Source organism: Rhamphochromis longiceps, linkage group LG4 (genome assembly GCF_057381845.1).
Source record: "Rhamphochromis longiceps isolate RC_006_pf linkage group LG4, R_longiceps_female_GT1.1, whole genome shotgun sequence".
Taxonomy (NCBI): Eukaryota; Metazoa; Chordata; class Actinopteri; order Cichliformes; family Cichlidae; genus Rhamphochromis; species Rhamphochromis longiceps.
Genome location: NC_140560.1, coordinates 19,279,028 through 19,293,517, shown reverse-complemented (window position 1 = coordinate 19,293,517; position 14,490 = coordinate 19,279,028). Strand labels below are relative to the sequence as shown.

General features: G+C 37.8%; 1 protein-coding gene across 1 annotated transcript in view; it reads right to left on the bottom strand.

Annotated features, from left to right (window-relative positions):
• LOC146671432 (uncharacterized) overlaps positions 1-12,443 on the bottom strand; it is an 80,203-nt gene extending 67,760 nt beyond the window's left edge. The window contains exons 1-2 of the mRNA XM_085405342.1: positions 12,388-12,443; positions 11,979-12,288 (exon numbers count right to left, since the gene is read on the bottom strand). Coding sequence (XP_085261468.1) covers positions 11,979-12,288; positions 12,388-12,433 — 356 coding nt within the window. The 5' untranslated portion in view covers positions 12,434-12,443. The remainder of the gene's footprint in view (positions 1-11,978; positions 12,289-12,387) is intronic.
• Between the last annotated feature and the right edge of the window lie 2,047 nt (positions 12,444-14,490).

Below are 14,490 nucleotides of genomic sequence, written 5' to 3'. Positions count from 1 at the left end.
GCGTTTGATACTGTTGACCCTAATATTCTATTAGAGCGATGCATGTTACAGATGTATTGGAATTTCTTTTATTGATGTATTTCTAGCCTGGTTAAATTAACCAGCCCAGAACACAGATTATCTTTGGGGTTCTTTTAATCTGAATGACAAAGTAAGTGCTCAGAAGAAAATAAAAAGGTTTTCAAAATAAAGAAATAAAATTGTTACAGACAGTTCTTATTCAGTAACAACTTTGTGCACTGGTAACCCACTGCTACTGCAGGTTATTTTCCCAACTCTATCAGCGTCTGGAACTCAAAGATGTCTAGCGTCAATTTGTGACTGATATAAACCCATCCAGAAACAAAACAAACTTAGCAGTGCAATAATAACTGTAGTGGTTGTTCCTGCTAAAATACAGAGCCAAAATTAAACAGTTAACAAAGGTACATTTTCCCTCTTACCCACAGAGATATTATAATACAAGTGTGAACTCAAATACATACAGTGCCTTAATCCAGCAGAAAAACGGAATACAGAGCCCTCTGAGATGAACGGCGAAGTCAGTTGCAGCAACTCCTGGTGCCTTAACTGTTCCACACTTTGCGTTTAAAACAAACCATGCAGCAAAAAACGGCATTACACACCCACATTACACCAATGCAAGCTAGCACTTCCGTGAATGTTTCTGTAGATCCCCATCGTCCGTTGCGCTCTCAGAGGTACCCCAAAAGAAACGGCGCTATCCAGTGGCATGTCCCATAATACCGACCTTTCACCTGGCTACATATTGGTCACATGGCATTTTCCAAGGCCTATGGACAGTTTGGTGTAGTTCATAGGCACCTTCTTCATCGCACCTTTCTGCAACTTGGATAGTTGGCTAACTTCCCTCCATTCTACTTTGGTCTTTGCTTCTAGTTTCCTCCATGGAGGGAACTGCTCCTTGTGGCTATTCATTTTGTAGCTAAGCATCTTACTGATCACTGCTGCCATGGTGTAGATGAGCTGATTACTTAGTAGGGCTGCACGATTTTGCATAAAATGAGAATCACGATTTTTTTGGCTTAGAATTGAGATCACGATTCTCTCTCGATTCTCTTTTCCAGTATAAATATTTATTGCACTTATTAACTGCACATCAACTTGGTAACAGTTGAGACTGAACACAAAAACAATAAATAAACATAAAAACAAGAAATGTCTCACGTTTTGTTGTTGCCACAAAATGTACTGCTTGAAATTCCGTCTCCACTGTTGCTCGACACTGCATGTATAGAGCAGGTAGTGCAACTACAATAGAAAAATAGTTGTAGGACGACACTGTGTAGCGTTTGTCTAGGGTGTTGATCATTTTCCTAAATCTCTCGTTTTGCTCAGTGTTGATGGGAGCCATATCTTTGGTCAGGTGATAAGTGATAGCCTCCGTAATTTCTTTGTGCCTGCGGGAGTTCGACGGGTATAGGGAAGCGCTGTATAAGGTTCCCGTTATTGATGTTTGGGTGGTTGACCGGGACGGATTTTCTCCTGTCACTTTCTCGTCATCCCTGACGTGCTCTCCATTGTTTTTTCCCTGCTAATTTTAGCATCACACGGCACAGCTTCTGTATCTGTCATGGTCTCCGTGCCTGCCCGGTCGGCCCCACAAGGCTACATTTGCTGTTTCTGTTCTCTCCCCCTCTGCCTGGGCGGAGCTCACTGTGGGCTCCCGCCCTTGGCCCACACACACACCTGACAACAATCACCTGTCATCACCGGGAGCACTATTTGAGGCTGGAACACAGATCCTCTCGTCGCTGGATGATTGTACTCCTGACGTTAGTGTTCTCACAGCTCTTGTGCTTCGTAATTCGTGATTTGTGATTGGTTGGTGACTTTCCTTCTCTTCCGCCTCAGATCTCCCCCCCCCCCTCCGGACCTGCGACCTCCCTGCTGTGTGAACGTGTGTGAGTGTGAGCAAAGAAGACGTGAACGAGTTACCCTGTGATTCCCCGGAGTTTTTGATCCCTTCACTGTACATATATTGCACTGGCACTGTAAATAAACTACACCTTGGAGACACCTTACCGCTCTGCGTTTGAGTCCCTGTACCAGATCGTGATAGTATCACGTTGTATAAGGCTCCGCCCTTGTCATTTGTTGAGCAGGAAGAGTGAGCGCTTGTTTTCATGCAGATTACGTCCCAGATCAAAATGCGGTACAATCGTGGTCGTCGTCTTTTTTTTTTTTTTAATCGTTGTCATTTGGAAATGAGATCGCACATAAGTATGAATCGAGATCGCGATTTTCTAACGATTAATTGTGCAGCCCTATTACTTAGTTAAGTTTATTTAATCAAGGACAGCACAAAATACAATGTTACATGATGAAATAATGCTGTTGTTGTTCTGTAGTTGGAGTTAAAAAATAAAATAAAATACAGCAAAGATTAAATGAGTCAGTTCACACACACACACACACACAGAGAGAGAGAGAGAGAATTACTATAACTAATAACAGAAAATACATGGCCATGCATGTTAGAAATACTGTGTTATCCAGCCACAGCAAAAGCAGGCTGGTTTACATCAATGTCCACAGATTTGTTCATTTTCAGCCATTATTTCACCTGAGATTTAAAAACCTCTGTTGTTAACATTTTTATTGCAGATGATAAACTGTTCTAAATCTGAAGACCTTTGAGTAAGAATGAGGACTGACCAAATAATGTTTGTATAATAATAATAATAATAATAATAATAATAATAATAATAATGATAATAATAATAATAAGATTGCAGTCTCCAAGAGCTGCTCCTGTTGTTACACTTTGTAAAAAGGTATGTTTTCCTTTGATTTCAGATCACAATTTAAAAATTGCATATTTTTTATAAACATTTTTTATTACGATGTAATGTGGTCTGCAATCTTTCTTCTGGGTCTAGAAATGTGGTGGAATAAACCAGTCTCTTATTTTATGAGGGTCAGTGCCTTTCTGCATAATTTTAGCTCAGGACAGCTGTGGCCCGATACACTGTTGCACACAGTCATACAAAAACCTCTGGCTGATACAAACTCTGAATAGTGTATTGTTATTTTTTTTCTTTGTATGATTGTGCCTAAGATTCATGAAGCTGCTGTGGTCTATATATTACAATGGTCTTGAGAGGTTAAATGCACTGTTAAATGCAACTTAAGGGAACACAGTTTTTTCAACTAACATTGTTTTTTATTAATCATACGGTGTGTTTTATTCAACTCCCGTTGTTTATTTTTTCTATTTTCCATGCGCAACGCATGCTGGCATTTTCTTAAGTAGCGGTGTGTTTGACCTCTCAGTAACTCTTTTTTAAAAATAATTTAATTTAATATTATAATTTATTATAATTATTCATATTATAATTTATTTTATTTTAAATCGTGAATCCTAATTATATAATGTTTTGAATACCAGTTATTAACTAAGTAATTAAAATCATTTGGATGTTCAGGCATTTAACCATAAAACTGTGTGTATAGTTTGGAAGTAAATGTTCAAATAAAGGTTTTAAACAAAAAGGGACAAATGAGTGGTCTTTTTTGTCCAAAGTAATCATTTTTCTAAATTTTGCAGTTGCTCTTAACTACTGCTCTTACTGTATGTAGTCAGTAACACTTTCATTTATACCATAGTGATTCATGTTAGTGAAACAGTGGATGTGTGCGAGTTTGATAAAATGATAGAAATAATGCAAATATTTTTTGTTGAAATTTAGAATATCCTCATATTAAATGACTCAATGACAGGAGGTTTTGGTCACAGGATGAATCACTGTGGTTGTAATACTCCACTGTGATGAAATCCTACACAAAAACTCCACCCTACACCCTATCTTTACATAAACCTTTTGGTTGAACTTGCAGATTATATATAAAATATATACTTTCTAATTATATTTTTTCCCCATACATAGTAATATTAATATAGTTAGCTTTCTCAGAGAAGTAAATTCTTTTTAAATAAAGGCTCTCCTTACAGTATATATCACCTAAACACATTCTCTTTACAGCACAAAGACCTTGCCTTTCTTAAGGAGGTTTTTGCAACTGTGTGAATCAATGTGGCCACCCCAGATACACTGTGACATATCACAGTTAAAAAACCTATGCCACCTGTATAGCTGCCATCCATTATTAGAGATACCCAAGGAAACACATATCTTTTTGTTGTTTGAAATATTCTAGATGATGAAAAAAATTGTATATATCGTCATAGGAATATAGGAACATAATATAAACACATAATATAAGAACAGAGAAACAGCAGAAAACCTCAAGAATTTAACTGAAAACATTTTTGGTACTTTGATTTCAAGTGTTGTTAAGAACCTTAACAACAGAGCAACATCTTGAAAGGCTTTCTATGTTTATTACATTCAGAACTCAGGACATGCTCTCTTTAAATTTTAAGGTGCCAAATGTCTTCACTTAATTATACAGGGAACTGTTGTTGAAAGCAAAATAGTATCTCTCTCTCTATCGATCTATCTATCTAGATATCTATCTATCTAGATAGATATAGATATATCCACTTGGATGAGTGACAAAATGTTTTTCTCTCACAAAACGCTACGCCCAGATGAACAGAATCAACTTTTGGAGAATACAAAAATATAGTTTTACATTAATAAAGTGCTGCTCACAAATCAAATTGCTGAATCACAACCAAAATAGATATCAACTCTAATGACGTTAAACTGGTTATTAACCTAAATATTCAATTAGTTAGACACATCATAAAATTGGATGAGGTACAGTATTTCTTTATGTTTTTGTATGGTTATACATCACAGTGCCCCCCAGCCAGTGTATCACAGTGACAAACAATAATACAAAAAAGCAAAGTCTGTAAAACCCTGTATTGTAAGGGAACCTATACTGGCATTAGAGGGAAGAATGAAATGTATATTCTGTCATTTGAAAAATTGTAAAATGACTTTAAAATTATAATCTTTACTCTATTTATTTGTTAATTCTGACTATAAACCAAATGAACACCTCACTTATATACTATTAAAGTATATTTCTAATTTTTAATTTAATTTGAGTATTTCTTAAATATATTTAGAAAATACTAAATACCTATATTATATATTCCATATACAGGTTTTTAAAACAAGTATTACAATGTGGATTCTTACTATCAGTGATAACAGCGACATCTGCTGTGCTTTCTGTGCAGCTCTGTGGCTTTCTGTGTCACTGTAGAGCTAGATTCAGCCTGTTTACGTGCAGATATATCTGGTTATTGTCTCTGTAGGCGGTGAAGTGAATCTGGATGGATGTGAAATAGTATTTATGTCTTCTGCTTAGGACAGAAATGAAGGCAACTCACTTCTGTGCTTCTTCTTCAGCTTTTTGGATCCAGCTGTACTGACAGAACCAGCCTCAATATGTCCAGGTCAGTTTGTGGGCTTGTCCAGGCCTTTTTAGCATTGGTTCAGACTCAGACTAAGAGTCTGACTGCAATCTCCTGGAAGAAAACCAGAGTGATAAGAAAAGAGCCAAAAATAAACCTAAGTAATTTATAACTACAGAAAATGTAGAACTGTCTGTGGCGTGAATAAGGCACGGCGGGACCACAGATCCGTGTTTTGAGCCATTTATTTACACTGGCTGCAGCTCCCAAGCTGCCAGCCGCATATCACACCACCACAACAACCCACCAACTAGTGATGTGTCAGTCGCAAACGAAACGGCTCTTAGAGCCAACTCTTTGAAATGAACGATGCGAGCCGTGGTTTTCTATGAGGGGCTGTACAAGCCAAAATTCATACTTTCACTCTCACATAGCTACATATATTCTTCTTTCATGCACATGTATTGTCACTCTCACACACATATATTTTCACTCTCACGTACATATATTTTCACTCTCGCACACATATATTCTTCTTTCACACACGTATACTTTCACTCTCATATAGTTTTATTTTAATTTTTATATTTAGATATTTTTATTCTCATGTTTACACATATTTAACACACACATTGCAATATTATGCTCTCTTATACATGTATTTTAATCTACATATTTACACATTTGCACTCTAACATACATGCATTTTCATTTATGCATTCCTACATTTTGCTCTCATTTACATGCCTTCAAAATGCGTTTAATCTTACAAATAATATATGTATGTAAGAAGAGAATGCATACATATCTGAAGAAAATATATGTATGCAAGATAATAATGTATGTGAATGAAAGAGTATAGTGGAAACGGAAGGAGTTTAATGGAAATGGAAGGCTGGGTGTCTGTACCGCTGTGATTGGCTGAGAAGCATGCGCGGGTCACTTTCAAGTGTCTGACAGCATGGAGGGGGGAGAAGAAACTCGAGTTCTTCAGCAAGCTGTCGGGTTGTTAAGAAATATTTTATCATCTCCTGAAACGGTCACATCGTTGTCCTGGTCACTTGATCGAGATGGGACGGGCTCAACTGCACCCAGTGTTACCCACAGCATGGTGGAAAGTGAGATGAGGGAACTTTTTAGACCAGCTAACACCCGGGTAGCTTCAACGAGTCAAGTAGCTACACGGAGTTCGACTGGAGTGGGTCAGTCTTTGCGATATCAGACCCAGGAACACTTTGGCAACTGGAACTGCAGATCAAGGAAAAGGTAAGAACAAAACAGTTTGCCACTTAACTATACAACTGCAAAATACAAAATACGAAATGTGCTTTGCTGATTTAGCAACGCACTTTGTTACCCTTATAAATTTTTAGCCCTAGCTAATTTATTCAGCAGCATCCACATTAAAAACAGTAAAGACCGTGGCATTTTTTTTCAATATTAGTGGCTGTTTGTACTTGTGACCCGAGTGTAAGTTGATGCTTACTTTAAGATTACTTTATATTAAATCTTCTTTATTAATGTGGGAGGTGGTAGCTACATTAGCCTGCTAAATAAAAGGTTGGGTTAATTTTCTTGTTGTTTTTGTTTAGTTTTGTATTTATTTATTTATTTATTTATTTATTTTTTGGAGTAGAATTTTAATCTTGCAAGAAGACATCAATCCAACTCTGTGTTGTGAGTGGATCAATATCTGTACCACTGTAGAGGTAGATAAACATGGATGCCAAGTCATGCCTTCAGTCCAGTTTCTACAGTGTATGAAATAAGAAAAAAAGAAATATGATTGGTGTCTTTTTTGTTCTTTAGTCAAAGTAAAAAGTAATAGCAAATGTTTCTTTGTATGCCTCTTTGTAGGCGTATTTCACTTTAAAGAGCAGTAAAAAAAATCCGTATGCAGTTTATTTTTTGAGCTTTTGTGATTGAAGGGGCTGCACTGTAGTTGAACTGGAGCATTTAGATTTTCTTTCATTGTACTATATATATATATACAGTGGGGCAAAAAAGTATTTAGTCAGCCACCGATTGTGCAAGTTCCCCCACTTAAAATGATGACAGAGGTCAGTAATTTGCACCAGAGGTACACTTCAACTGTGAGAGACAGAATGTGAAAAAAAAATCCATGAATTCACATGGTAGGATTTGTAAAGAATTTATTCGTAAATTAGGGTGGAAAATAAGTATTTGGTCACCTCAAACATGGAAAATCTCTGGCTCTCACAGACCTGTAACGTCTTCTGTAAGACGCTTTTCTGTCCCCCACTCGTTACCTGTATGAATGGCACCTGTTTGAACTCATCATCTGTATAAAAGACACCTGTCCACAGCCTCAAACAGTCAGACTCCAAACTCCACCATGGCCAAGACCAAAGAGCTTTCGAAGGACACCAGGAAAAGTGTTGTAGACCTGCACCAGACTGGGAAGAGTGAATCTACAATAGGCAAGCAGCTTGGTGTGAAAAAATCAACTGTGGGAGCAATCATCAGAAAATGGAAGACATACAAGACCACTGATAATCTCCCACGATCTGGGGCTCCACGCAAGATCTCATCCCGTGGGGTCAAAATGATCATGAGAACGGTGAGCAAAGATCCCAGAACCGCACGGGGGGACCTGGTGAATGACCTGCAGAGAGCTGGGACCAAAGTAACAAAGGTCACCATCAGTAACACACTACAACGGCAGGGAATCAAATCCCGCAGTGCCAGACATGTTCCGCTGCTGAAGCCAGTGCATGTCCAGGCCCGTCTGAAGTTTGCCAGTGAGCACATGGATGATACAGCAGAGGATTGGGAGAATGTCATGTGGTCAGATGAAACCAAAGTAGAACTTTTTGGTATAAACTCAACTCGTCGTGTTTGGAGGACGAAGAATACTGAGTTGCATCCCAAGAACACCATACCTACTGTCAAGCATGGGGGTGGAAACATCATGCTATGGGGCTGTTTTTCTGCCAAGGGGACAGGACGACTGATCCGTGTTAAGGACAGAATGAATGGGGCCATGTATCGTGAGATTTTATGCCGAAACCTCCTTCCATCAGTGAGAACTTTGAAGATGAAACGAGGCTGGGTCTTCCAACATGACAATGATCCAAAACACACCGCCCGGGCAACAAAGGAGTGGCTCCGTAAGAAGCATTTGAAAGTCCTGGAGTGGCCTAGCCAGTCTCCAGACCTCAACCCCATAGAAAATCTGTGGCGGGAGTTGAAAGTCCGTGTTGCTCGGCGACAGCCCCAAAACATCACTGCTCTCGAGAAGATCTGCAGGAGGAATGGGCCAAAATACCAGCTACTGTGTGTGCAAACCTGGTAAAGACCTATAGTAAACGTTTGACCTCTGTTATTGCCAACAAAGGTTATGTTACAAAGTATTGAGTTGTATTTTTGTTATTGACCAAATACTTATTTTCCACCCTGATTTACCAATAAATTCTTTACAATTGTAAAGAATTTACAACTGTGAGAGACACATTCTGTCTCTCACAGTTGAAGTGTACCTCTGGTGCAAATTACTGACCTCTGTCATCATTTTAGGTGGGGGAACTTGCACAATCGGTGGCTGACTAAATACTTTTTTGCCCCACTGTAACTGTATTTTTATGAGAAAGTTATTTTCTGTTATTTTACGGAAGTATTTTGGCGCCCCAGCTGCCGTAATATTACTGTTTTTTTAAGATGTTTTTTTAACAGTGCAGCTTGAGAGGGACAAAACCTGTGGTTTACAAAATACTGCAACAAAGTCTTCCAACGTGTGAATTTGTTAATAACTGGAAGTAAGAATAAATCTGCTGTGTGTTAAACTTAATCAAATGCATATACTTGGGAGTTGTGTGTTAAGGAAGAAGTGAGCAATGAGTGTTAATTCATGTCATTTTTTGTTTTCATTTCATTGTTGATATTCAAATTTACACCATGTATGTCGTGCATGTTTGTGAGTATTTGTTCAGGTCTCTTGGTGTTTTGGATCACTGTGTCACTAACACGCACACAGTAATAAACAGCTGTATCCTCGGTCTGCAGATTCTGTCCTGTTATTGTTGCTGTTCTGGCAGAAGTGTCTCTGCTGTAGCTGAACTTGTTCTTTAAAGCATCATTTTGGCGAAGACCACTAGTACCCCACTGATGAGAAATCCAATCCATTGCTTTACCTTCACGCTGTCTGATCCAACCTGTTGCATAGCTGTTATCAGTCATAGAATAACCAGAAACCTGGCAGGTGATGGTCAAAGTCTGTCCAGGCTGCACAGACCTTGATTCTGGCTGGATGAGATCAATACTGTACACACCTGTGGAAACAGAAATTAACATTATCTCCATCATTCATCTGATAACTAAGCATTTCTAATATATTTATACGAGTGAATTCACTAAAAGCTCCTCACATGATCCAGCAGCCAGCAGCAGTATCAGAGCTAACATGACTGATGTTGAAGAGGAAATCTTTGGAGCTGATCTGTCTTCTGACTAACACACAGACATCGTAGACATATTACTGCCTTTTAAGTAACTATCATTTGCATATTCTTGAATATATTATATTTTGATCCATTTAAGGTGTCAGCAGTATATAGATAATTTGTTTTGAATGTAATGTATTGTTGCAGTTTTCAATTTAGTAAATCTGTTAGATCTAGAACAGAGTTATATTGTCCTATGCAAAGCATTTTGAGATATTTATTTATTTTCCTTAAATAACTAACTAAGTAAATAACAAATAAATGAATATGAGATCAGAACCGGGGCACACACTGGACAGGCTGCCAGTCTGTCATGGGACTCACATGGTCACTTATAACCTTTAGCATGTCTTTGGATGTTAGAGGAATCTGGTAGCACTCAGCGAGAACCCTCCCAGAGATTGGTAAGGGAAAATACAAACGCCATTCAGCCTAATGTTTTTCTTTTTTTTTAATTGTGAGCACTGGACTGGTAAGAATCCTGATAGAATCCAAGGTGGCTAATGTTGACTATATAGTACTATATGTACTGAGTTAATTGTTAATTTGTGATTGTTTTTCCAGATCCAAGAAATATAAACAATCAAACTGTTAATGTTGATATATTTTTAGACGTGATGCTACTGGGTTTGCATCTGTTGATGGTTTGAATCACTGTGGTCACAACTAGCACATTAAAGCTACAGTTGTTTCATGAGCTGTCCGTTAAATTGAAGTGAGGATACATATGTTAAACTATTTGCCCCTTCGTAATTTATTATTATTGTTATTTGGTGTTTGTCTTAATTACATGTTTCTGAATCTGAAGCAAATTTTAATATAAGACAAAGAAAACCCATGTAAATACAAAATCCAGTTTTTAAATGATTACTTAATTGTAACTCTCCAATGGATGTCACTTTTGCAGAGACTATTTCTCATTGTTGAATGATGAATAAGGGCCATACCTGACACAAGTTGGACGTGCAGTCTTTAGATGTTGTTCTGGAATCTTTTGTGATCTTCTGAATGAGTCATTTTTTGCTGACCACTCCTGGGAGTCTACATAACACAATATACAACTTTTCTCCATTTTTGGATAATGGCTCTGAATGTGGTTCCCTGGAGTCCCAAAGCCTGAGAAATGGCTTCGTAACCATTCTCAGACTGACAGATGTCAATGACTTTGGTTCTCAGCTGTTTCTAACGTTCTTTAGATACATTTTCGTAGCCTACTGCACTTTCTCAGAAAGGTCCTTTTAACATGAATTAAAGAAATTTAACGCATTTTCCCAATAAAACTTGTTGTTCACAGTCGGGAATAATACATTTAGCTTCTTCTCTTCCTCCCAGCAAAAAGATACCAAAAATGAAGATAATTTGCACTTTTGTGATGGTGACAATTTGCAGAATGGGGGGAATCAGAAGGATGTGCGCCGGCATTAACAAAGAAAAATACAGGGAAGGATGATTTGTGTGTTTGTCTCATACCCTATCAGTCAAAACCTACATTTGTGTTATAAAAACAAACCTATTTAGTGAATATGGTTTAATATAAACAGTTATATTTCTTCATTCTATACAAATGGTTTTAATAATTTTGATAACAGAAGATTCAGTGTGATCACAAGCAGCTGAAACAGACACAGAGTTTAGTTGACAGTGAATAAGCAGATATTCAAAGCTCAGTTTCTCTTCCTCACCCTCACCTCCTGAAATGATACAGATGAAGACATTTTGCACATTAGTATAGGTGCAGCTTGCAGTATGACTGAAGGGTTAAGGAGGATGTGACTTGGTATTAAAAGAAGGGGAATACTGGACAGTATGAATTAATGACACAAGGAGTAACTGAAGGCTAAAGAGTGATCAAAGTTAAGAAATGATCATAAGAATCAGGGTTTCTCATTTGCTTTTGTTTTTTCTTTTCTTAAAATAGACAAAATAGCCTAATTCAAAAGTCATGGACAGATGTGACACTGACTGTCCTCCAATGTTCTAATAAGCACTACTTTGCGTTGAGAATACTAAAATTTGTGGTTGTTTCTCTTCCTGGCAATGATTTTAACAACAAAATCATTCAAGCATTGTCTCTGAGATGTGAGAGAATAGTCTTAAGTTGTATTTTTAACAAACATACATTATGGTGGATTTTGTACAGCCATTCAACCAGCTCCAGTCACTGTGGCTCTCGAGCACAATAATAAACAGCAGTGTCTTCAGTCTTCAGGCTGTTCATCTGCAGATACAGCTGCTCTTTGCTGTTGTCTCTGGAGATGGTAAACCTGCCCTGAACTGACTGAGAATAAAAGATTCTATCACTGTCAGATTCGATGATTGCAATCCACTCCAGTCCTTTTCCAGGAGCCTGTCTGATCCAGGCCATCCACCTGCTACTGAAATCAATGTTGGAGCCTGTACAGGTCAGTCTGTGGGAATCTGCTGGCCTTTTAACCACTGATTCAGACTGTGTTATAGTCTGACTTTCAACACCTGTTGGATTAAAGAAAGAACAAAGAAAAGTGGTCATTTACAATAACAGGAGGTCCTACTGCAGCAAAATATTTATATCTGTAAGTGAAAAATCTTCACCTGCCAAGAACACAGTTAAAAGCAGCAGTCCTGCCCTGAAGTCCATATTGTTAAAGTGTGAGTCCACTGCTCTCTGTCATCCTTTCTGCTGTTAGATAAGTACACATGAAAGACATTGCTGTTTTGCATTAACTCCTCCTCACTGGAAGAACTCAGAATTAATCATTTTCTCAACATGTTTAGAGTCCACACAAATTTAAACCACATTATAATGTTTGATTTGAGCCAGAAATTAATTAAATACAAGTTTAAGTCTGTTTTACATTTTGTACCTCACATCATTTCAAACATTTCTATATTTCAGCAAAAATGCTTTTTGAAATCAATTTAAAATTCAATTTTGTTTCCATGCTTTCTTAGAAATAAATATGAAAATAGGAGAGATTTTAGTTATTACCATGACAATGAAATTATCATGACTGTAGGTGCAAGACAGAAAAAATAAAATGCTGTTTATCATAGTTATAATAGTAGTAGTACTTCTTGTGAGATTTGTACTCCTTTGTCACTCTATTCACTGCCTAATTTGCTAATAATGAAGACTTAATTATTCTAGTACAAACAATAAGATAGGCTGTTACATGATTCAGTGAAATAACATAAAGAAACTAAAAGTAGCTTACATGCAATGGCTGAATGCACAGAGGATGCAAGAGTGAGCATGTGCAAAACACAAAAACTAAATGCTTTCATAGCCAAGCATACAAAGGAGAGGAACCACCAAATGCTCTGGCAAATCTGCTTTATTGTGCACCTGATCCTGGCATGCTCAGGTGTGGGTGTGAGCTCCACCCATTAATTACCTAAAAGAAAGGAAACCAGAAAACAAGGCCAGTCACCAGACCATCACTGTAGAAGGATGCTAGAAGAGATCTCTACATCAAATTAATTTTTGATATGATGTGAAGCAGCTAAGACAGACACAAAAGTGCTAGCTCATTCAATATGAACTTCAGGCAACACACAGATGATTGTTCTATACTAAATTAGAGGTTCTGTAAGTTTTTGTTCAATACTAAAGTAAAGTACAGTAATCCAGGTAGGAAGTGATAAAGCAAGAATGACTTTTTACAGTCCCTTTTGCACGAGTTAGAACAAAAATCATGCCCAGATTTTGTGCAGGAGCATGACAATAAAAAATCATATAACTCAGAGTTTCAGAAGAGATTCTTTAGGGGTGACATACAGTTGGACACTTCTACCAGTCAATTATACCATAAACATCTTTGACTAAAACTGAGGAGCCTGATCTTCATCCACAGCACAGGCTCCTGTGGATCTCTGCTTTTCAGTTTGACTGGCAACTGGATGTCATCAGTGAAGCAGTGGGAAGATATATTATGCTTTCAAGAGGCCACATATACAATAAAAAAAAGAATTGGGGACAGAAACTCTACAAGTTCTTGTAGTACAGTACTTTGAAGTTGAAGATTAAATCTTTGGAGCTGATCTGTCTTCTGACTGACAGGCAGACATATTACTCCCTTTTAAGTAACAATTATTTGCATATTCTTGAATATATTATGTTCAAGTTCAAAGTTTATTCGCCACATGCAGTGGCAGGTTGCCCTGCAGTGGAATGAACCCGCCCCCGACCTTACACATACAGTGGGGCAAAAAAGTATTTAGTCAGCCACCTCTTGTGCAAGTTCCCCCACTTAAAATGATGACAGAGGTCAGTAATTTGCACCAGAGGTACACGTCAACTGTGAGAGACAGAATGTGAAAAAAAAATCCATGAATCCACATGGTAGGATTTGTAAAGAATTTATTCGTAAATTAGGGTGGAAAATAAGTATTTGGTCACCTCAAACAAGGAAAATCTCTGGCTCTCACAGACCTGTAACGTCTTCTGTAAGAAGCTTTTCTGTCCCCCACTCGTTACCTGTATGAATGGCACCTGTTTGAACTCATCATCTGTATAAAAGACACCTGTCCACAGCCTCAAACAGTCAGACTCCAAACTCCGCCATGGCCAAGACCAAAGAGCTTTCGAAGGACACCAGGAAAAGTATTGTAGACCTGCACCAGACTGGGAAGAGTGAATCTACAATAGGCAAGCAGCTTGGTGTGAAAAAATCAACTGTGGGAGCAATCATCAGA